The sequence below is a fragment of the Candoia aspera genome, chromosome 10 (genome assembly GCF_035149785.1).
Source record: "Candoia aspera isolate rCanAsp1 chromosome 10, rCanAsp1.hap2, whole genome shotgun sequence".
NCBI lineage: Eukaryota > Metazoa > Chordata > Lepidosauria > Squamata > Boidae > Candoia > Candoia aspera.
In genome coordinates this window covers 17,391,886-17,415,213 of record NC_086162.1, presented here as the reverse complement: position 1 = coordinate 17,415,213, position 23,328 = coordinate 17,391,886, and the positions used below count along the sequence as shown (strand labels likewise).

Sequence of the window (23,328 nt, the reverse complement as noted above, 5' to 3'; positions counted from 1 at the left end):
CACCACAACAACCCCCAATCCCACCCACTCTCCAAAACTGTAACAATGCACTCTTAAGTTGCGTTATGATTGAGGCAAAGTGAGTTACAGTAGATTAATCTTCTCCAGCTGACATAATTTCTCTCTATTACTGAAATTGGATTTACTAATACTGTAGAGCAGTGTTTCTCAACCTTGGCAACTTTAAGATGTGTAGCAAAGCTGGCTGGGGAATTCTGGGAGTTGAAGTCCACACATCTTAAAGTTGCCAAGGTTGAGAAACACTGCTGTAGCAAATGCTGGGGTCTCTGTGAGATGGACTGAATCCAAAGGCATCACAGAATGTACCCTATTTCCAAAGGACACAATCTTGACATCGAGTGGATGAAGCAAATGAGTAAAACCAGCTGCCTTGGCTTAAATTCCCTTGGGAGGAAAAAGCAAATTTCAAAAACTGTGGGGAATAAAAAGAGGCTTTGTTTCTCTACTAAGTAGGTTTCATTCCCCCCCTACACACACACACACACACACACTGTCCAATTCCTCTGCATTCTGCAAATAGTATTATGTTCTCTGCTGCTTAAGATACAAAACACTTGTTCTTCCTCCTTGTTTGGCAACCATTGTGGTCACTCGGATGCTGCACCCACAATCACCATGACTGGATAGATGCGCTTACCTCTGAACTGTATCCCTCCGGCTGTGCTGGTTGCCCACCAACTTTCAGCCATCTGCTCACTGTGTAGCTGTTTCCAAATCTCACCTTTCCCCTGTAATTACATCACCACACTAGGTTATGAATTTATGCAGTGATGAATTTATAAAATGTTTCCCAGTTACCAAGGAAGTTGTCCCCACCTCCATGACTTACAACATCAATTTTTCAAATTATTTCAGTACTTCAAAACATTAGACACATCAATATGAAGAACAAAGAGAAAAGAAACAGAGTTTTATGAAAAAGCAGAGGTATTATGTTTGGAATTGTGTGAATGCATTCATGGAATCCAAAAATTTCTTACCACCCTGCCTAAAACTAGCATAAGAATGTGCCAGTGTATCATCCTTGGGGAGAGAATTTCAAGATTGAATTTTATCTTTATCTAACTATTATCTTAGCATCAGTACATTCAGAAGAAACCTTCAAAGAGAAACTTAACCAAAGGCAAGTTATATTAAAAGGGCAGATGTTTAGGTATTTTGCCCCAAATCAGATGGATGGATGGATGAATGGCCCACTTTTCTATTGAAAGTAATTCTAAAGTGAAATAAATAAATCACCAAAACTATACAACAGTTTAGGTTAACACCACAAAATACAATCCTGATAATAACAACCAAAACATGCTGTATACACAACAGCATGAATTCAGTCAAAGCCTTCAACAAACAGCTAGGTCTTCAGTTGATCACAAAGCTATCTAAATTCAAAATGATAATGGGAAGAGAGGGAATTCCATGTATGGGACACTCTCCCTGCACAGGAACTGATCGATCACCTCATTTTAATTGTCAAGCAAGTACATAAAGGACAAGGTAAAAGTGCTCCACCAGTTATCCAGATCTCAAGCATTACAGGGCTTTATCAATCAGTGCAAACATCTTGATTTTCACTTGGTAACATGAAGACAGCCAGGGCAGTTCTTTCAAACTGAGCCCAGAAACTGTGCACAGTAAGTACAACTGATGGAAAACTAGTATAATATGGTCAACAAATTGATGGCCAAAAGCAAGTTAGTCATTGTTTCTAAATAGCCTTGTGACCTGATTTTTCAGGAAGGGTACATTTCATGGACCAATCAAAGCGGGACAAAGATATTTCTGCCTACAGTAGCCAACTGATCCTCCAAGTGCAACTTGGGGTCCATAGTATACCCAAGTTATAAACTTAATCACACGTGTCTTGCCCTCTTGTCCAGTTTAGGCTCACCTGGTTGATCCTTCTATCCCGTCTCCTGTTAGGAAAAAGACAAGCAAAAGAAGAGTTATACCAAACAGAAAAGATGAAGGGATTTCTTTATCGATCTGGAATGAGCATTTCTCTGGTGAGACAGGGAATGCAGAGCAGATTGTTGGAATCTCCCCTGACCAGTGACCTATTTATAGGTTATGGATCTATTCACATGCTTACCTTTGGGAACTTGGGCTCTTTTTCTGAAGATTAGGCAACCAAGCAAAAACAAGTTGGAAACTATCAGAAGCCCTCCTAGACCACCGAGAAGCCCAACAAGGGGAAGTGGCAATATGGAACTTTCTAGGGAAAGAAAGATTTAAAAAGTGAAAGTAGATAGAAAAAGCTTTCTCCCCCAACTCATGTTTGCCACAAATAAGAGAAGAACCCAGTATCAGCTCCTTATTGTCAAAGAATTGTATTGTGTCAGGGCCGGAAGAGACCTTGAAGATCACCTAGTCCAACTTCCTGCCCAGTGCAGGATTCCACTACTATAGAACCTACACACAAATTTTAAATACAACTTTAATGTCTTATTATATCACCATTATATAAATATTGTGGGCATCCATAAGTAATGTCCCCAACTGATCAAATAGAATGGATGGAAAGCTTTGATGTTTTTTGACAATACAGAATCAGCAAGTGTTCACAGCATGGAAAGAAGCATCAACAGCTCCTAAGGTCTCCATTATAAACTAATAGCAGGGACTAATAAAAATAGTAGCTGCCTTAATCAAGACACCATGACCACATTTGTCATGACAAAGCAGGATATAACTAGGACTGGGTCACCTGGTTCAGGTGAGAATGGGATCTCCGGCTCCCTGTCAATTGGTGTTTCCATTCTCTCTGGAAGGAAATGTGGAAAATTATAACAATATATTATTCAAATTCTAATAGCATCAAGTACCTGACAGGTTGCCTAATGAAGGGATGGGGCCCAAGGATGGCATGTTTCTCAGTACATTTTTTTAGTTTTGCTTCACTTTTTTCACTTCCTTATAGGAACACTCAGAAAGCATAAGCAGAAGAAATTAACAGAAACTACAAGGAACATCCACCAATTACCTGAACAGTGTGGATTTTTTTCATGAACTTTTCAATATTGTGAAAACATATATAACCCCCTCCTCAGTGTGACATATGTAGTGCTCCCTCCTGTTTTTCCCTACAAGAATAACCCTGTGAAGTAAGTTGAGCTGAGCAAGAGTGACTGGCCCATAGACCATAGTCACTCATGAGCTTCCATGGCTTAGTGTGGGCTAGAACCTAGGTTTCCCACTCCTAGTCCAGGACCTTCACCATTACACCACAGGGGCTCTTGGGCTGAGAGGGAGAGAGTGGTCCAAAGTCACCCAGAAAGCATATGTGGATGAGAATGGACTAGAAACTGGGTCTCTCTATTGCCAGTCCAAGAACACTTCCATCACTACACCACACCGGCTGTCTTAAGTATTGAGTTTAATCCAGCTATGATTCCATAGATGGATTTTTTTACCTTCTTTATTCTACTCTTCACATATGCTTCCCTCCTTCTGAAGATATGAGTAGTATATACTTCTTTACCTCCATCTTTATTATCTTTACAACCAGCCCATCAGATATGCTGAGAAACTCGCTGGTTCAAACTCCTTTTGTGAAGTTTAGCTGACAGAACTTCAGATCTGAATCTCTATGGTCCATGTCCAGCACTATGTCTACTATACAATACTGCCTTTTTGCTCATTAAAATACAACCATGCCCTCATGCTCCTATGCTGGGCCCTGCCCTTGCTCCTGTAATGGTGTGTGGGGATGACCTTGGGAGACAGGAGGAAGAGCCACAGACTGGACAACTGTCATGCAAAAGATGCCCCAGCCCACAGGAGGAGGGAGGGCATGGGAAGCATTTCAGAAGGGACCCTCCCCAGTTTTCTGGAGAGTAAAAGGAAAGGAGGGGAGAAATAACTTTCAGTATTGCAAGAATGCAGTTGTCTCTCAACCTCAGCAGCTTGAAGCTGTGTGGACTTCAACTCCCAGAACTCCCCAGCCAGCAAGTTGCTGAAGTTGAGAGATACTGGGTTAATGCAACCTTCCAGTAAAGATAGAGCTAGTATTCATTGTTGTGCTTCTTGTCTGGACTACCTTGAAGGGCTAACATCTCCTTACCTTCTGTGGTGATGCTCAGCCCTGTACCCCCATCAGCAAAATCACTCTCTCCAAGAGCATTGCGTGCATTTACAGAGACGTTATAGGATGTGTTTGGCTGCAAGCCAATCAATGTAAATGTTGGAGACTGTGGTGGAAAGACATCCACATACTGAAAGCTGGGAGCCCCCAGCCAGTGATATCTGAATGAAAGTAAGCGGAGACAAAGGCTACTGAGAAGAGCAAATTCATTGAATACATAATGAGTGACGTGAAGGGGCATCAGGCCCACACTGCCTAATCCATGTATATCTTGGAAGCATGGAAAATTTCTGAATATGGATTATTGTAATTAATAAACTCCATCTCTGTTTCTGTACCTACATTGTCTCTTTTTCTAACTGCTTATCCCCAACAGTTTCCCCTAAATTCCAGAGTCCCCTTTTCGGAAGAGATGGGCGGTGAGAGAAATTTGAAATATAAATAAATAAATAAATAAATAAATTTCTAGTCTACATGCATCACTTGAAGGCAAGGACATTTCAGTATTTTTTAGTATATTTCATGTATAGGTCATCCAACCCTGAAACAACTCTGGGTAGCATTACAACTAAAAAACCATATGCAATGATCCAGAAGAATAAGATACCAAAGCAAAACCAAAACAGAACAAACCAAAATAGAACAAAATGAAGCAAAACAGAAAGGGGCTTCATGGTCACCCTGTCCCCAAGGCCTGGGAGAACAACCAGGTCTTCAGTGACTTTTGGAACAGTATAAGGGTGGGAGCCACACAGAGCTATTATACCAACATACTTCTTTTGCCTATAATATAAAGCAAGGCTTATTCACTAGGACAGTGTTTCTCAACCTCAGCAATTTTAAGGTGTGTCGACTTCAACTTTCCAAATTCTGAAAGTTGAAGCCCACACTTCTTAAAGTTGCTGAGGCTGAGAATCACTGCACTAGGAAGTCTTGACAGCTGTTCTCAGAGTTCTTAAGAAGTGCAACTCAACCAAGCGATAATCTCACCGTAGCATTTCCCAAGACTTCCTATGAGGAACCATGGGAGTGGCACTGATTTAAAGCCGCTTTCCGTGTGTTGATAGATGGGACTATTATCTCCATGAGCCCTACCTGACACGAAAGCTTTGCTGGAGCCCTCCATCAAAACCTGGGATCCACTCCAAAGCCAGCCAATTATGAGCTACACCGACAACCTTGAACCCTGTTGGTGGGTCAGGACGACCTGGCAAGAAATCATCAAAGGAACTCAAGTTAATTCAAGAGGTTCAAGGATCTGTTGACCTTCAACTTCACTGGATGCACAACCAGATTCCAGCCATTCCTTACTAGTACTTAGTAGCTGAATGTCAAGGGCATCTGTGCCCAGGTCATTGTTGGCCGTGCAGGTGAAGGTGGCATAGTCCAGCAGTGCGCTCACGTTGGCAATGGTTAAGGTGCTGGTGTGTAAAGAATCCTCATAGCTTGTAACCACAGCATACCTGGGAGAAGATAATACCAAGAGATTATGTCAGAAAAGTGGTACAGCTTTAGATATTTGACAAAATGAAATTGCAGAGAGAAGCTGAGGATGTATCTTTTAGTCTTGTCTCCTTTCATCCCCAAGCTGGATAAAGGCTGCCTATTCCCCACATCAACTTTTCCAAGGAAGCCCAGAGAGCCAGTTTGGAGTAGTGGCTAAGGTGCTGGGCTAGAAACCAGGTCCCCCCTTAGACATGAAGGCTGGCTGGGTGACTTTGGGCCAGTCACTTCCTTGCAGCCCAATCCACCTCATGGGGTTGTTGTTGTGGGGATATAGAGGTCAGGAGCATTACATATGCTGCTTTGAATGGTACAAAATAAACCTAATAAAAATAAATGGGAGTCACATCTTACACTTAAGAAGCAGCTCAACTGGGTGGGGGGGAAGGCATAAATTATGGCCTCCATGACACTCCCCAGCTTCAGAGTTCATGCCTCCCACACAGACTTGCAGTGGTGCTATTTTGGATTTTTTTAAAAAAACTAAACTAAACTAAACTAAACTAAACTAAACTAAACTAAACTAAACTAAAATAAACTAAACTAAACTAAACTAAACTAAACTAAAACTAAAACTAAAACTAAAACTAAAACTAAAACTAAAACTAAAACTAAAACTAAAACTAAACTAAAGAATGTGTTTGTCTTCTGCTTGCATATCGAACCTTGTGCTCTCCCCCAAACAGCCTGAAATTGCTATTTGAAGGGTCTGATCCATTATTTGGCTCTTATGGGAGCAACAGCCTAGGAGAGGCGAACCATGCCCATCTTCACCCTTATCTCCACTCCTGCTCCAAAATGGCCAGTGGTTGCTACTTCTCAGAGGCAGCAGTTCTTGTATTGTTCCTGTTCTAACAGCTCAGGCCTACCACTAAGAACAAAGCTTGGCTTATGCCCCTGGTTTGTTCAGAGCAGGCCAAACCAAAGACCCTAACTTGCATGGTGCTTTAACCAATCCAAAGATATAATCCTCAGTCCTCTTTTAGCCATTCTGCTGGCAAGAGAAACCCAACTGAGTCTTATCTTTTAGGGCAGGGAAGACAGCAAAGAGCCAGAAAGGGTGCGGGAGCCACTGCCAGTAGCAGCATCTTGCCTGGTGCCAGGGCAGAGCGGAGAAAGCTGCATGGATTGTGGGATGCCCATAAAGCTCTCCTCATCTGGGATGGAGGATATCAGCAGCGCATGGAAGAAGGTGCCAACCGCTCTACCCATATTGTCAAGGAGGGGCCTAGGGCTGTTTTGGGAACAGCCAAGCAGCAGTGGCTCTGAATAGTAGGACAATTATGACAGTGAACAATTATGACAGTGCATTTCCCATTCATTCATTCATTCATTCATTCATTCATTCATTTTATATCGCCACCCATCTCACATATGTGACTCTGGGTGGCTCACACTGTGATGACTGCCTACCCAGTTTACCATTAAATTTGATTCATATGTGATTAAGTAGAAATCTCTTTAATGGAGTGTAGAGTGCAGTGCAGAGAAAAAGTTGCAAATAGAAATTCCCGCGCTTCCCCCAAGTTAAACCGCCCAATGAACTCAACCCCCTCCCCCTTCTTCAGTATGCAGCCCCCCTTTCCATGCCAGTCCGTTTAGTTTTGTGCAGATGTCTGCAACGGCTTTGCCAGTTGACCTTGGATGCCAGAGATAGTCCAAACAAGATGCTTTCACACTCCTGGCTTGTCCCCCCTCCCACTTCTACTGACTTGCAAATCTCAACCCGTGTTGATTCCATTCATGCATGCAAGTCGGATCGGAAGCATGACACACACCATTAAAAATAAAACAATAAAAGATCCACAAATACCTGTGGTTGAAGATTGGATTGTTAAACTGATGGACTTGGCTCAAATGGCTAAACTAACAGCTTTAATAAGAGATCACTCTATTTCTGCATTTATATTAACTTGGCAACCACTTTTGGACTACTTGCTTGTAATAGAAAAAATGAAGTTTTGATTTTGGGTTTTAGAGATTAAATAGTTTGCTCTAATAGAAATGATGTTAAGCTAGGTTAATTAATTGTAAGAGACTAGATTTGTAAACTTATTTATATCTGTATTGGAGAACGTCAGAACTCACTTTCCTTTTTTGTTTTCTCTCTACTGACACTTTTATAATTTGTTCTTGTTTCTTTAGTTCTGTTTTCTATCTGTTCTATATTTTCTTTGGTTTGTATCTTAACTATGTCTTGAAAAATAACACAGTTCTAAAAATAAATAAATAAATAAATAAATAAATAAAACAATAAATAGTTACAAATAGACAACTGAAATGTAACCTTTTTAAAAAATTAAATAATATAAAGTTCAAAGACAACAAAACTTCTAAAAAACACTTCAAAAATTCTAAAGAAAAAGAAACGGCCTATTATTGTTTGTTCATATGACCAGTGTACATTCTTATGCCTCTAGGAGGAATAAGTATGTGGCCAGTCTTGACTAATATCCAAAAACTAAGCCATGTCAATCCTGGTAAGCCTTTGGGTGAGAGATCACTAGGAAATCCAAGTTGGTAGGCTAGACTGGGAAGTAAAAGGAAATCCTGGAATGTCAAATGACTTCCTGAAAAGGAAGTCACATGAATGTGTCCTGGAAGTCACCAGGAGTCCAGGCTGACTCAGAGGAGATGTTCCCCTTTTAATTTTCTTTCACTATAGCCTATAGAAGCAGCCCAAAGATGGTTTCCAGGAAAGGAATATGTTTCGTTGAATTGGAAGGGAGGGAGGGAGGGAGGGAGGAACAAAGGAAGGAGAGAGGGAGGAAGAAAGGAAAGAAAGAAAGAGAAAAGGGAGGAGGGGTGGGGAGATAAAAAGAAGGAAGAGTGGAAGTTTTTTTGTAATATCATATGTACTCTTATGTGTGATTTCTAACATTTAAATAGACAAAGTCACCATGCTACTTTGCTCCATTCCCCATTCTTCTCCTGCAGATAAAAATGCATTTGTAACATTTCCCCAATTCAACTGGAACTAAACTGGATCCAAATGAGTGCCAAATTGATTCTCTAACTTCGGCTGGCTTAGGTTGGACCCCTGCCCCACTGGAGCAACTTTCAAGTTACAAATTTGATTCCAACTGGAACGGAACAGAATATTGTAAGTGTTCAACTCCTGCGAGATGCTTAATCTCCCCCCGTTTGCCCAGAAAGGAGTTAAGCTTTTGCAAGCTGAGTGCAAATGTTTCGGAATGTCTGTAAGGAACAGCCAACTTCCTCTGCCCTTTTTCCAAGGCACAGAAACTTAATTTGGGGGAGTGAGACAGGAGATGCAGCAAAGATTTACAGGGCTGCTTACTTATGTATAAATTCCTGTCCTTACAGCATATCTGAAATCAAGCAATATTTGACTTGTGAAAACATAATAAAAAATGAATTGGACAATAACACGGATATTTGATACAAACCACCATGACCAAAAAATGATGAAAGATGCATCACAACAGCCTTTCATAGTTGTGTCCCATTGTCAGATGCAAGGACATAAATTATGAGGTTTGCAGTGTGACACTGCAACACATATTTGGTCATTGGTCTCCCCTTTCCCTGTCCCCTGCTGACCCCTGTAACCAAAATGAAGCTGAGAAGGGACCAAGAGATAAGACTCCAGAATCCAGCTGCTGCAGGTCAACCTCAATAAAATTCACTGCTTAAATCAGTGTTTCTCGACCTTGGCAACTTTAAGCTGTGTGGACTTCAACTCCCAGAATTCCCCAGCCAGCATGGCTAGCTGGGGAATTCTGGGAGTTGAAGTCCACACAACTTAAAGTTGCCAGGGTTGAGAAAAACTGGCTTAGATACTGGTGGTCTCAGCAGGTAGCAGCACCTAGGCCATCTTCTCTGGGCTCAGAAGCTAAGCAGGGTCAGGCCGAATTAGTACTTGGATGGGAGAGCAGAGCACCATGGCTGGACTGTAGGCTAGATTAGAAGTTAAGAAAATACCCTGGAAGAACCATTGACATGCTGTAGTTGTTCCAAAGCAATCTGTATGGCTGTGTCCATGCAGTCACCAAGAGTCAAACTCAACTCAAGGACATCTTTATGATTTCACTACTTCACATTCTGATAGGGAATCTCACCTGGGGCTTTGGAGATCGAGGGAGACCCCATTCTTCGCCCAGCTGAAGTGCACACTGGGCACCCCCTGAGCACTGCACTGAAGCACAGCTTGACTTCTTCCATCCCCCGAAGCTGCCACTTTCCTCTGCCCAGGGCCCTTAATGATTTCTGGTGCATCTAGCATGGAAAAGAGATGGGCTGTTAAAGTTGTGTTGCATTTTCTTGCATTTGGGCTGCAAAGAAAAACAATGAAAGGGATGACATCAAGGGGCTCAGAGAAATACTCCTGGGGTGGGTGACAAGCCATTATGAAAAGTAAAACATAGGATTTTAAAGGAGTCTTTGAGTCTAGGACATATTGAAGGTTCCAATAGAAGAGAATTAAAGAATATTCAGAATATTGAAGGTTGACTAGCGTAATACTTACACTAGTGTAATACTTACACCGCACAATCAAACGAGCACTGCTCCTTGCTGCTGGGGAGATGCCATTATCTACTTGGCACTCATAAAGTCCAGCATGAGTTCGTTGGGCTCCCTGGACCTTCAGGCTGCCCACCAATCCTTCAGACAATAGTTCAATGCCCAGATCTTCCAGGCTGCGCTCCAAATCACCCTGTACAAGATGCCAGAATAAGAGGGCGGCTGTATTAAGCCATACAACCAGCAACTGGAGACTCTTTCCATAGGAATTATACTTTAGCTACTACAACCTACCAAATGCAAACGCTGTCTATGTTCAAACAGCACACTTAACCACCAATGCAACATATTAGCTGTATCCCCACAAGACATTATGCCCAAAGCACTAAAGCATATGAGACTTACAGTGGTGGCCTGGTTCATACAACATGCTAAGTTACCATGACATACTGAGCCACAAACTATCCATTCCCATGTCCGACTAGTCTAGCATGTTGTCTGAATCCAACCCTTAGGTTGCCATCAACAAGAATGAGATGGCCATAGAGTTTCCACTCATTTTGTTTAGGTAACAGCCTGATCTAGGAACAGGTTGTTCACTTTTGATTACTTAAGAGCTATCTTTCTCACAGGCTTCCCCCAGTCCTTCAGTCCAGCCCACTGGCTTCTCCACAGAGCTTGTCTCACCTCTGCTTGTATACGTGTGGCTTTTCTCCTACAGTATGTTTGCCTTTGGCACCATTTACCACTGGCACATGGCCCCTGGAAGATTATCCCAAGATTATCTCTTGGGCTGAAAAAAGTCCCCAACCCTTATTTACATTTATATATTGAGGAAAGTGGAGCAAACCACAAACCACATAATGTCAGTCTCTGAAGAAGCATCAACTCCTGCCAAACAGCCTCAACATCTCAGAGCAATGCAAGATTCCTGCCAGCCTTTTAAGTGCAAAACTCATTCTCATGCTTTTTTATGTCCAGCTCACCCCAGTACACGCGGTATGTCTGATTGTTAGGAGCTACATTGCAAAAGCCGTTAAAGGAAGTATTTTTTTAGTTGTCAGTGGCCATTAAAGAACCATTATTAGCCCTCAAGTTGTAAAGGGGGTTGGAGAAAAGGTCATCTCACTTGGCATGGCCACATCACATCCATTTAATTGGAACAAGAAAAGTTCTCCTGCTGGCATCGCTACAGAGTTAGTATACAAAATCAACACCAAGTCTTCCCCTGCTCTAAATCTCTTATCTCCCCTGGTTTAGCCCTGTATCTTTACCAGCCACCTCCACTGGAACTTTGGTGTAGGGTTGGCATCAGCCTGGCACACAATTTCAGCTGTGCCCCCCAGGTCCACGTAAGTTGGATCTGCAATGCTGTGGATAGATGGTGAATCTGTTCGTAGAGAAAAAGCACAACTCTGTTCACACGGTTGTCTATTTGAGCTATGTTAAAGACCTGACAGCTGCATTTCTACAATGTACCAAGCTCTCCAACCCCCTGCCCAGTGCAGGAATCCTTCTAACACAATAGCACAGGCCAGTTGACTTCACAGACCAGCTTAGAAGAAACTGTAAAGAAATATTAAAAAGAGTAAGGTACTCCCTGGTGTTGTTGCAAAAAAAGAGAACTACATCCTTCTTCAACCTGAGTCCTTCAAGAAATTTTGGAGTAAAATTCCCATAATCCCTGGCCACTAGCCATTATGGCTGGGCCTGATGGAAGTTGGCCCAACACCTTTGGATGAATCCAGCTGGGAAAAGGCTGAGTTAAACCAAGCCTTCCTTCTGTTGAGTCTACACAGACGAGTGAAGTCAGGGTACATATTCCTCCAAAGTTGTTACTTACAGTGCACATCCAAGGTGATGCTTGTTTCATTTTGCCCTTCTGCATTCTCACAGTGTATCTTGTATTTGCCGGCATCAGCTCGAGTCACATTCCAGATCTCCAGAGATCCACCATCCCGCAAGTGGTACCGTGGGGAACCTTCTATGACAAACTCAGAGACAGTCCCTCTCAAGTCAAGCTTCACAAAGAAACACGCACCAGGGCAGAGGGGGAAGGGATTTCATGGGTCAAGCCAACCATGATCAATGATTCACAGTATTCAGAAGTGCTTCTGCATCAGAAGTGCTCTGCCCCCATCTCTCACACCAATGAGAGATTCCCCTGCCATGCATTCTGAAGTTCAGGATCCCTCTGAGCTTGTGCACTGCAAGCCTCCATCTTTTGTTTTCACTGCATATGAAGAACTCTGACACAAGAAGGGGCAGGAGCAAGAAAATCTAGGAGTGACAAACTCAACATTTAATACTCTTACATTCACAGTCCTCTATGGCAATGGCACACAACTGACGCCTCAGGACCCCATCAGGTCTCCAAAAGAGATTATTTGGGGATAATCCCCAAAGCCTGTCCAAAGTTGGCCAGCAGGAAGAGCAAATACTAAATACAGGAACAGTACACTTGCATAGAATTAGTGTAATATAATTGTGATTCAGTTTAGATACAAATTATATTACATCAAGTTTAGATTTTGCCCTGTCATATTTGGTTGTTTGCCCCAGCCCAGCCTGTTTTTTTGAGTTGTGTCCCCCAAAGGCTGTTAACAGTCCTATTCTATTATCTTGGCTACTCCTGGATGTTCTGCCTTCACATCTTGATTTATCTCTGCCGATCACTGTCCTTCTTCCTGTCCACCACTTATCTTGACTGTCTCAAGGCCCACTGATTCTTTTTCAATGGCTCCACCCTTACCCCAGATTCTTTTTCTTTTCCTTCCAATCCTTTCAAAATGCTTGACACAAACCTTTCATCTTCATTCCCTGCTGGAATTAAATCAAGGCTGACATAAACAGAACTAAAAGCTTATTCTTCCCATTTATTCTTGTTCCCATTGTCTCCTTCTCCCTCTGTGGTCTCCCAGGATGTCACAGTAGTCAGGACATCAAATGCAAGTTTGCAGTTAACTTGCACATTTTTAAAAAGCAAAGAGCAGGCATATAGGAAATGGGGGTTGATTATTTTATAGAGTGCAGCAGGTGGAGGACATAGGATCCAGAGGAAAAAACTGATCCTTGGAAATTACGGATTCCACTGGAAGGAAAAACTCCACGACTGTGGAAGGGGCTGCTTCCCAATTCAAAAACACAGCCTCGGGAGACAGGTTTTCCTTTGGATCAAAAGAAGAAAGGGTTAAATTCCCCCTTCCCAATCAACTATAAGAGGGTTGTGATCTCACACAAACACGCATGCTTGCATACGCACACTGTGTTGGTGCTTTACTATATGCAAATATGCCTTTCACATGCCATCAATTTGGCCCTTAAATTCTGGCATGAGGACCTGTTGTCTTATTTTATAGCTCACACACTTTAACAATGTCTTTCTCATCCCTGTTCAACCCTTAACTCTGCTCTATGCTACACCAGCCCCTACACTACTCTACCCCGGTCCCAGTTCTCTGGACTTCATCCTAAGACTTTTGTCAGACCAACCTGTTAAGACCACCTCTCCAAGGAAGCTCCAGTGATAGGTAATCTCAGGAGGGCTGGCAGAAACCAAAAGGGGTAACTGGGCAGACCCATGCTCCACAGCTTGCACTAGGAGGGTCTGCTCAGGGGAGAACTCTGGAGGAACTGTGTGAAAGAACAGAAGGCACACTTTTGGAGGACATCCCATGGATGCTTAAAGAGCCAAGCTTGCAAACTGAGACATTCCCCTTTCTGAGTCATTTACCTATATAGATGTGTCCAGGCATGGAATGACATCCATTCCCCTGCCCACAGAAGCCAAGCTCAAATCATCTTAACAACAAGATGATGATTTGCTGTTGCTTTCTTCCAGGATGTGTTCTTAACTTCACAGTCTTCACGGCCTATAACCCTGGGGTTTCCCGGTGATCTCCCATCTATGAACTACTGTATCCAAGTAATCAAGCATAATTTCTAGGCAATGTCATTGTCCACAACAAAGGCTGCAGGGCTATTCAGGGACCCATTCTACTGAATATCAACTATGTGTCACAAGGGCCACCTACTTTCGAATTGGCATTTGGCTCCCAGAACAATCCGAGGGAACACACTACAAATCTATTATTGAAGCACATGCTGTATTAATCTGCCTTGTTGGGCCAGTTTTCAGATCAGTTATAGGAAAGGACGGCCTAAAGCAAATAAATTGAACAAAAAGCTTCATTTTCCAGGCTGAACTTCCAACAGCTTTTCTTCAAATAAATTGAAGTCAAGGGAAGTTTCCATACTTACATAGGACAGTAAGCTGGTAGAAGGTATTCACACCTTCAGAGAGAACAGAGCTGTAGGCATGGCATTCCACCCTTTTTCCATGATCTGCAGATGACACTACCAGAGTCACCCTTTCTGATGTGGAGAAACCTCCATATTCTGCTTTTCTTTGCCCTAAATTAATGGCATTCAGCCTGAAGGAGAGAGAACATGAAGATTATCTCAGCCAAACTTAATGTTTCTGGCAGTGTCAAAGGACGAACCTCTATATTCCGAGACAGTCTATCAACAAAGCTGAGCTGCAGGGGAGAAACAAAAGGCAAGACCCAATGCGTTTATAGCCCCACTTGCAAGTTTTCTGACAGGCCTGCATCATGCTGCTGTCAGAAATAGAAAGCAGGACTGAATGAGTTTTGGACTGATTCAGCTGTCAGGTTCATTACAGCCTCAGCCTGAGGAAGTCAGAAGCCTGTTGGGTCAGGACTGAGGGACAGTGGTGGAAATACAAAGTGACAGCTGAGGAATGTTTCCCTATTAGTTATTTACAGCAAAGATTATCTTCTCCTCCTCCTCCTCCTCCTCCTCCTCCTCAGATTTGTTGTTCTGATGACATTGTGGGAAGACGCATGACCCAAATGGGTCCACAGTATCACCCACGATGCGTGCTAAGGAAGCATTTGGCATATTCGAGGGCTCCTCAAATCTTAATCTGGAGGGGAGGCAAAAGCTTTCCCTCTAAACCAACCTTCCTCTTAATAGGACAGGAGAGATTTCTGATTTGATGCAACCAGGGGTGCCCGCAGGAGATGGTCAAGAAAGTCAAGAGTGCAGCCGTGATGGTGCGACCAAAGCTCCATCTATACAACACACATAAGAAATGGGAGCAGCCACAATCACACTGATGCAGCTGCCCTCCTGACTCTTTTTGGACCATACCCTGCTGAGACCCCTGGATGCGGAATTAAATTTGGGGCTCCACGTGTTATACAACAGTCTCATTGGTTCAGGAAAGAGCCCCAAGCCCAGTGAATTGATGCTGTTGGAAGAACTCAAAAGGAACAGCCTTCAGCTGCTGTGCCTGAATGGCTCAAGCCAGTCTTGGCAGAAAGAGGCCAAGCCTACAAAGAAAGAGAGAGAACCATCCATGAAGCTTGGAGAAGGTGGTCATGGGGGGAAGAATCCCTTACCTTTTGCCATCTTTGAGCCAAGTGAGACCAGCAGGAGGGTTGCTGCTGCCTGATTTGCAGGTCAGGGTCACCGATTGGCCACGTCTCACCTTTCCAGCTTCCGCTGTAATCGTTGCATGCAGAGGTGAAACTACGGAAAGAGAGAGTATTTCGAATTTGCAGTATCCGTTTCTCATTCAGCTCCTCTTTCTCCACTTACATTGCACAACTCCTCGGGACAAAACATTCAGGGGGAAAGAAAATGCAGTAGAGCTTGCACCATGTCAACTGACTGATATTTCTCACCCGTGTCTCTGTGTCTGGAAAGACAGCATGGAGGAAGAAAGGTTCCATCATTTAGTTTTCTCCACAACATGCCAGTTTTCAATACTGAGCCACCCACTCCCCCTGAACCTGCGACAGATCCACATCTCTAGATGTGTTTTCTTGACACATCGAACAACAAACTACCCAACCCCAATTTTGTCTAGTGCAGTGTTTTTCAACCCTGGCAACTTTCAGATGTGTGGACTTCAACTCCCAGAATTCCCCAACCAGCATGGCTGGGGAATTCTGGGAGTTGAAGTCCATACATCTTAAAGTTGCCAAGGTTGAAAAACACCAGTCTAGTGTGTAGTGAGATTCTGCCCATGCAGCTAGTTCCTGGTTCAGTGTCTTTTGCTGTGAAGCTCCATACAGCTGGACAAGATCAAAGAAGAATAGCATAGATCTTAGTAAGATGTCTTTATGGTAGAATCAGGAGTAGATGCATAGTACTGGAAACTGCAAGAGAAACCAACCCTCATTTATCTTAAGTTCATTAAGGTGGAGTCTCTTTGAATGATCTGAAACATTTCTTCCCAAGTCTCCTGCCCCCAAGGCTAAGTTACCATTTATGGGATAAAAGCCCAAAAATTAGATTGAGTCAATCATCTGTTAACTAACAGTCCAAATGTTAAGCAAACACATCTTGCATTTTGTTGGACAGCCTTTGATAGGTGAGATCTAAATCCTGAGCCATGATATGCAGGTTTTGACTGGGGAAGGGTTCGAAAATATGATCCCACCACCACCGTGTATTCTGAATGGTACAGTCTTTGGAAGGTTGCACCATTTTTTTTTTTAAAAAATGCAGATTGGACTATTCTACCCCACTAACATCTATCTATCTATATGCTGCTTATCTATCTATATGCAGTAGCATATAAACAGGCAGCCAGCCCCACACTCGCTCTCACTGATGTTGTTACCTAGTCAGGTAACAAAATGTCTGCAAGCCAACAACCAAGCTCAGAGGGCACCAAGGACTCCATACCCATCCATCCATCCATCCATCCATCCCTCTCTTTCTCCATCCTTTCACTTGCTCTCTGATCACTTCCAATTCTGTATGTGTGTGTGCGCACTGTATGCTGAGTTGCAACTTACATTGGACCAGCAAACTAGTATGTGCAGTGAGTGCTGGAGTCCTGGGAGGACCAGTGGCATTGCAACGGTAGGTTGCCATGTTGTCACTGGGAGTAGTAGTCAAGACCAACTCCTTGGAAATAATATTCCCAGATGAGGCTGAAGATGTTCCTTCCCTTACTAACTTGATCTCCTGTGGAAGCAATGCATATTATAGTAAGCATAGTGTAAAGGCAGTGGCCAAGACACTCTTAAGCAGGCTCAGATCAAATCAGTCAGCACTGAGAGGAGGAGGAAAGAACCCTTCTGCATTGTCAAGGATCAGAGGATTACGCCTTTATATATCCAGTATAATATCACATCGTTTCCAGGAACTGACCGCTTAAGAGTTCTGGTTCAGAATGGACTTGTGCGTATAATAACCAAAGTTATTTTGGACAGTAGAGATATGAAAATCTCAGTTATAGAACGAGAAGGCTGTCAATAGTTTGAGAATGCTTTGCTCAAATTCAAATTCTGCATGATTGAAGGCAACAAAGGAGTAAAAAAAAATGCATGGGGTCACAGGAAACAATCAAAGGAGATTTCTTAGCCAGGAGGGGCACCGACCCCCAGACAGCCCTCCAGAACACAGGGGCCCCTTCAAAGCCACATTTTCTCTCCAGCCCTGGTTAAGCACATCCCTGGATTTCTCACTCACTTGCTTGCCCGGGCAACGCTTTGAAAGTGCACTTTGCTGAGGAGATGGCTGCTGCTGTACACGTATTCCTCCACCAAGTGTACATGTCACCTTCAAAATACAAAAGTAAGCTTGTTTTAGGAAAACTAAGTTTACTTGTGTGAGTGAGTGAAGTTGGGATTTCTGTCTCCGCTTGGGAAAAGTAGCTTCAGGCCAGGCAGGAATGCTTCTCACCCCATTTCCCTCATACTATACATTCATTCATTCATTCATTCACTCACTCACAACTTTATTCACAAGCATCCAAGCCAGCCTTTCAGTTGCCTGTGATAACTGAGCCACATCTTGGCATTTTCAAGGACATGCTGAAGTCCAGAGGCAGCCTCACCCACCCAGGCCCTCAGCTTACAAAAGCAAACACTAAGACAGAGTGGGAAAGGAGTGTAGGAGAAAAGGAGATAAGCAAATGACATGCAGATGGGGAAAGGGAGACGTCTGGAGGTTGGCAGCTATTACAAGCAGGCCAGAGGACTATCAGCCAATTGCCAGGACCACAAGCTATGGTAAGCAGCATATCCTGGTAGGAGTCCTCCCTGGAGTTTTGCCAGGAGCTTGGTAGCAACTAAAAGAGGAACAACCACGCTGAGGCAGAACCTCAACCCAACTACAGTAAGAACTTTTGGTAGAAGGCAAAGGTTGTATGCTACTTTGCAGACTTTGAGACTTTTGCTTGAACTAAGCATCAAAGGACTGAGTATTAAAGACGTATCTACCTGGCAACATCACCTTGCAATTCCTAGATGGGTGGAGAGCAATAGTCTGTTGTTGGGGAAGGTGTGTCCTGCAATAAAGTATTGTGTACAGATTTGCTATGCTGTAGTGTGTCCAGTCCTTGGAAAATAAGGAACCCTCACAGTTTGGCTATGCTAATGCAAGAATTACCTCCAGAGAAGGTAGACTGGTAGGCATACCTTTAGCACTGACCCTAAATCAAGCCATGCTTAAATCATTGATAAAGCTTAGATTGTTGGAGGTGGGAGAGGCTGACCAAACAGTTACACAACCCTTTCCCTATGTGTAATTTATTTTCTTCTGCTACAACTTTTTATCTAAGTCTGGCTCAAAGAAAAATGCCTGCAGGAGGAACTGATAATAGGAAATAAGCTCCAGGCAAGGGAAAGTTTGCAACTTTCACTCATAGCCCTCTTTAAAATTGGGCACTCAGCTTTGCCTTAGACTGATTAGAGCTGACCTGAAATGTAAAAAGTGGGTCAATAATTGTCATTCTAGGTCTGACCTGGAGTACTTTACCAGAGATGGATTACCCAATCAACTCTGGAATGGAACAGCACACAAACATCACTTTAAGCCTTGGTTGCTTCAAGTATGACTTGTTAAATGAGCCAGAGAAGTTCACTGGTCTAATCCAGTGTTTTTCAAACCTGGCAACTAGAAGATGTGTAGACTTCAACTCCAGCAGGCTGGCTAGGGAATTCTGGGAGTTGAAGTTCACACATCTTAAAGTTGCCAAGTCTGGAAAACATTGGTATAAGCTATAAACCATGGCTTACAAAAAGCAGTGGCTGAGCATAGTGCAACCCGAAATCCAGAGAGGATCACACAAACAAGGCAAAGATAGTTTCTCCAGGAAAGAGGTGTAACTTCTTTTGGCAACCAGGATGATGTAGCTTATGTGGATGGACTTTTGAGGCTGAACGTGAGCTACAGTAGCAGTGGTTTCCCTTCTTTTTGTTCATGTGAACTGTGACGCTGTCATCAAAAGCTTTTGCACTCGTGGATGTAAGCTGAAGATTAGCTGTAGGAACCATGGCAGCTATGATATTCCCCAGATGACATGTGTGGGATTTCAGAACTTAAAATTCATTGCATTTGTTTAAAAAACAAATGCAATAAGACTAGAACCCTGTAGATCAGCCAAATCTCATGAGATTTTGCTATCCTGACTTGAAATCTTGGAAGAGTTTGTCTGAAGTTATGGAGAGAGGGAGGCTATATATACAAGCAATCATTGGTGCAGACACCAAGTGGTTAAGATAGAGGGAGTGGGAACTTGGGACCTTCACTAAGGACATTTGCAGTGGTCTCATGGACCGCCAAGGAGAAGAGGAGATTAAAGTGCTTCTGCACCTTGTACCACTCAAGACGAGGCAAAGGATTCCCACCACTGGCAAAACAAGTGAGTTTGATTTCAGTGCCAGCTCGAAAGTTTGTCTCTGGTGGTGGCACATCAACCCATATTTTCTGGGGTGGATCTGGAAAAAAAAAATTAGAAAGGAAGGAAAACCAATTAGCAGGAGGAAGGGAGGCTTAAAACACAACACAACCTTGCTACTGCCTGTATGTTCCCACCCCCATCCTTACATGTTACTCTGAGAGTGAGAGAAGCACTCTTGGTGTACATGATGGCTTCATTGAAGGCTTCACAGATCAGGGGCAGCCCATTGTCCTCTCGATACGCCACATATGTCAGATTAGATACAGTGACCATTCCTCCATACTCAGCCTGCAAGAGGAAGGCAAACTTTACTCAGTGATTACTATTTGCCAAAAAGGAGAAAAATGTATCTATGTAGCCAGTTTGCTCTTTGAGGGCCTTATTTCTCTAGAGACCAAACCAACGCTGTCCTTGAACGTCCCCAGTCTCCAGGAAAAACTGGTATCCAGGTGAGTCAGATCTGCCAAGGGAATCATGCCACCTGCCTCATGGTCCTCCAGCCTTTCGATCTTGCCTACCTCTGAAACTGTGGCTTCAGTAGCATTGAGTTCCCTCCATCCCAGCCACCAGCGTAGCATCACAGGTGGATTGCTTGTGGAGGTAGAACAGGACAGGGAGATCTCTCGGTTTTCTTGAGTGCTGCTGGTGCCTGTGATTTTCACCTGTTCAGGGGGAACTGCCATTCAGAAAGATGGGAAGAAAGAGAAGAAGTGATGGAGAAAGGAAGGAAGAGATCAGTTGTTCTGGGAGAGACATCCCAACCCACCCCCACATCACAGAGTGGGCATTTTCAGAATCTTTCTCTCCTACAAAAAGAACAAAGTTGTTGCTTTTAAAATGGATGCTAGGGCACATGGCCTCAGAGTGTATCGCTCTCCTTTTTTTGAAAGCCCACAGTTACAGGGCTGTCTAATGCAGTGCTTCTCAAACTTGTCAACTTTAAGATGTGTGGACTTCAACTCCCAGAATTCCCCAGTCAGCATGAAGAATTCTGGGAGTTGAAATCCACACATCTTAAAGTTGACAAGGTTGAGAAGCACTAGTCTAATGCATCTAGGAACCACCTGATCTGTGCAGAAACAGAAAATGGAAGAAGAAATGGAGACATCAGCTATAGAAAGTAACCACGGAAGAAGCCTTAGATGCAGGTCTGGGGAGAAGAATGAACAGCATTGCCAAAGAAGCTGGTTGACACTCACAGACAACTTTCAGAACAATGCTGGACTGCAAGGGCAGAGATAAAACTTGGTTCAGGGCCTGACAGCTCACTACAGCCATGTTGTCTTCTGGGGTGATTTCCAGGTTCAGGAAACTTCGGGACAATTGGTTGGCATCATCTGTCTCCCAGTTCCTGGAGATGACTTCATCATTCTGAAAGGCAGAAGATCCCTAGCTGAGATGCCTAGCAAGGTATCTGAAAACTCAAGGGTGGGGGCTGGCCAATCAGAGAGCCTAGAAGTAACAGGTGAGGGGATTGTGGGTCCTACTTTACAAGGGACAATCCATAGTATGAAAGCATCCTCTGTTTGAAGAGCTGTCCAGTCCAAGCCCACCAAACATAGCTTATACATGGTCAGCAAACTGAGATAATCAGTGAGTCTTTTTCCCATGATGGTGAGATACATTGACTTCTATATACATTAATTTATCTATGTACATCTGCACATGTAAATGTTATGCAAACTAGTGTTCTTTCTTTCATTAATGATGTGCAAATGCAACACTCTACAGAAGGAGTGGGCAAGGAAAGTGAAAGCCATTATTCCTTCCCCTCCATCGTATCTCTGCCTACGTGCAGAGAGAGGGCAAATGAAACAGCTGCAGAGCCAGACAGAGGTGAAGGAGAAGAGGGGTCAGCTCTTGAAAGCAGTGTTCCCCCGGCACAGGGTGAATCTTAGCAAATGGTCCACAGTGTTAGCCAATGGTGCCCATTCAAAGCCATCAGTATCTTGGCTTCTTGGCTTACCCTTCCTCCATAAGGATGCTTTCTCTCTGCTAAAAATGCTCTCAGCCTTTCCCTTTTAGTAGTATTACTCTACACTGGCCTTCAGCAGTTTAAGCTAGCAGCATATGCCCCCCCTCTTGAATTATTCCCCCTTGGGTGAATTTCCCAACAGATGAAACGTGCCCCAAATGACTAGGTTTGCAAGACATATTTAAGTGAATCAATTAAAGGCTTAGCCGCAGCTGCATTCTCACAATAGGCTAAGATTAGTTTTATCATTGGATAGTATTTGGCACAATGGGAGAATCCGGAGAAATGTACTGTATGAACCTAATAGGATTCAACGTTCAAATACACAGAATGGACTAAGGCGATGAAACAAGTTAAGCACATTTTATGAACCCAGTCACTGAGTCACAAAACCCTAAATTGGAGACATTACAAAGGAGGCTTTATTAAAACAATGAGCAGCAACTTCAACCATTTGCAGACTAGTTATAGGCAGGTGATCAAACCTAGCTTTGAATGCTATTGCTGCAAGACAATAACCATATTGGTTAACTCAGCAACCAGGTTAAGCGTTTTATGCAAACCTAGCCAGACACTAAGGATCTTAACTACACTTGATAGATTTTAATGGCATTCCATTAAATAAAAAATATTCTAACAGGCATGTCTTTGATGTAAACACAATGAAGCAAAGAGGTAACAAATTCTTGCAGCAACAACAACAACAACAAAAACTCTTCCCCCGGAGGTGAGACGAGCCCCCACTCTCCCGGCCTTCTGGAAAGGATTAAAGATCTGGTTCTGCCATTTTGCATGGGGGGCGAAGAGGAGTGGCCAACTCTGGGGGTGGTTGGCACCCTAAAGACACTCCCCAGAAATTAAATTAAAAACTTTTTACCAGCCGTCTTTTGGAACGTATTATTTATTAAGAAGACTGGTTTTATTGTTTTACTGTTTTATTGTATTTTAATTAATGTTTTATGTAAACTGCCCAGAGTTACTCTCTGAGGTGGGTGGGGAATCAATCTGGTAAATAAATAATTAAATAACCCATTTTAAAAAGCATGTGTGCCTTTATTGCTCCCTCTTTTGCCAAGCCCCAACCCAGAATGCTAGGCTGAGGATTTTATTCACATAGCACCACGTAAATCAAAACCTAAACTACTTCTGCTCACCTTCAGCCACTGCAATGTAGCAAGAGGATTCCCACTTGGAGAAATGCAGGTCAGTTTTAGTTCCTCCTTATTCTTTACAACAGGTCCAACATAGCCCTTGATTACAGGCAGCTGAGGTGGGACTGTCAAAAAGAACCCAAATCAGTTTAAGCTTTTGGAAGTTCTTAGCATCTTGCCTAGCTGCATGATGCTCCTTATAATTTTCTCCCAAAGCTTCATTGGTATTCCAGGGATGAAGAACCTTTCAACTATTGGAAGTTGCTGAACTACAACTCCTAGCATTCTTAACCATCATCCAGGCTGCCTCAGGCTTTTTAGAACTGTAGCTCAGCATCTCCTGGAGGGCAGCAGGTTCCCCATCCAAGTGGGACCAACTGTTAAT

General features: G+C 43.2%; 1 protein-coding gene across 1 annotated transcript in view; it reads right to left on the bottom strand.

The window, feature by feature from the left end:
* Positions 1-1,905: 1,905 nt before the first annotated feature.
* Positions 1,906-23,328, bottom strand: part of NPHS1 (NPHS1 adhesion molecule, nephrin) — a 28,699-nt gene continuing 7,276 nt past the window's right edge. Inside the window, exons 7-26 of the mRNA XM_063312295.1 lie at positions 22,947-23,068; positions 21,017-21,188; positions 20,336-20,493; positions 19,964-20,105; positions 19,730-19,854; positions 17,603-17,692; positions 16,924-17,095; positions 15,517-15,646; positions 14,351-14,523; positions 13,583-13,723; positions 11,934-12,074; positions 11,365-11,480; positions 10,112-10,283; positions 9,688-9,844; positions 5,414-5,565; positions 5,198-5,309; positions 4,082-4,263; positions 2,726-2,782; positions 2,111-2,233; positions 1,906-1,934 (exon numbers count right to left, since the gene is read on the bottom strand). Of these exons, the coding sequence (XP_063168365.1) occupies positions 1,906-1,934; positions 2,111-2,233; positions 2,726-2,782; positions 4,082-4,263; positions 5,198-5,309; positions 5,414-5,565; positions 9,688-9,844; positions 10,112-10,283; positions 11,365-11,480; positions 11,934-12,074; positions 13,583-13,723; positions 14,351-14,523; positions 15,517-15,646; positions 16,924-17,095; positions 17,603-17,692; positions 19,730-19,854; positions 19,964-20,105; positions 20,336-20,493; positions 21,017-21,188; positions 22,947-23,068 (2,666 nt within the window). The remainder of the gene's footprint in view (positions 1,935-2,110; positions 2,234-2,725; positions 2,783-4,081; positions 4,264-5,197; positions 5,310-5,413; positions 5,566-9,687; positions 9,845-10,111; positions 10,284-11,364; positions 11,481-11,933; positions 12,075-13,582; positions 13,724-14,350; positions 14,524-15,516; positions 15,647-16,923; positions 17,096-17,602; positions 17,693-19,729; positions 19,855-19,963; positions 20,106-20,335; positions 20,494-21,016; positions 21,189-22,946; positions 23,069-23,328) is intronic.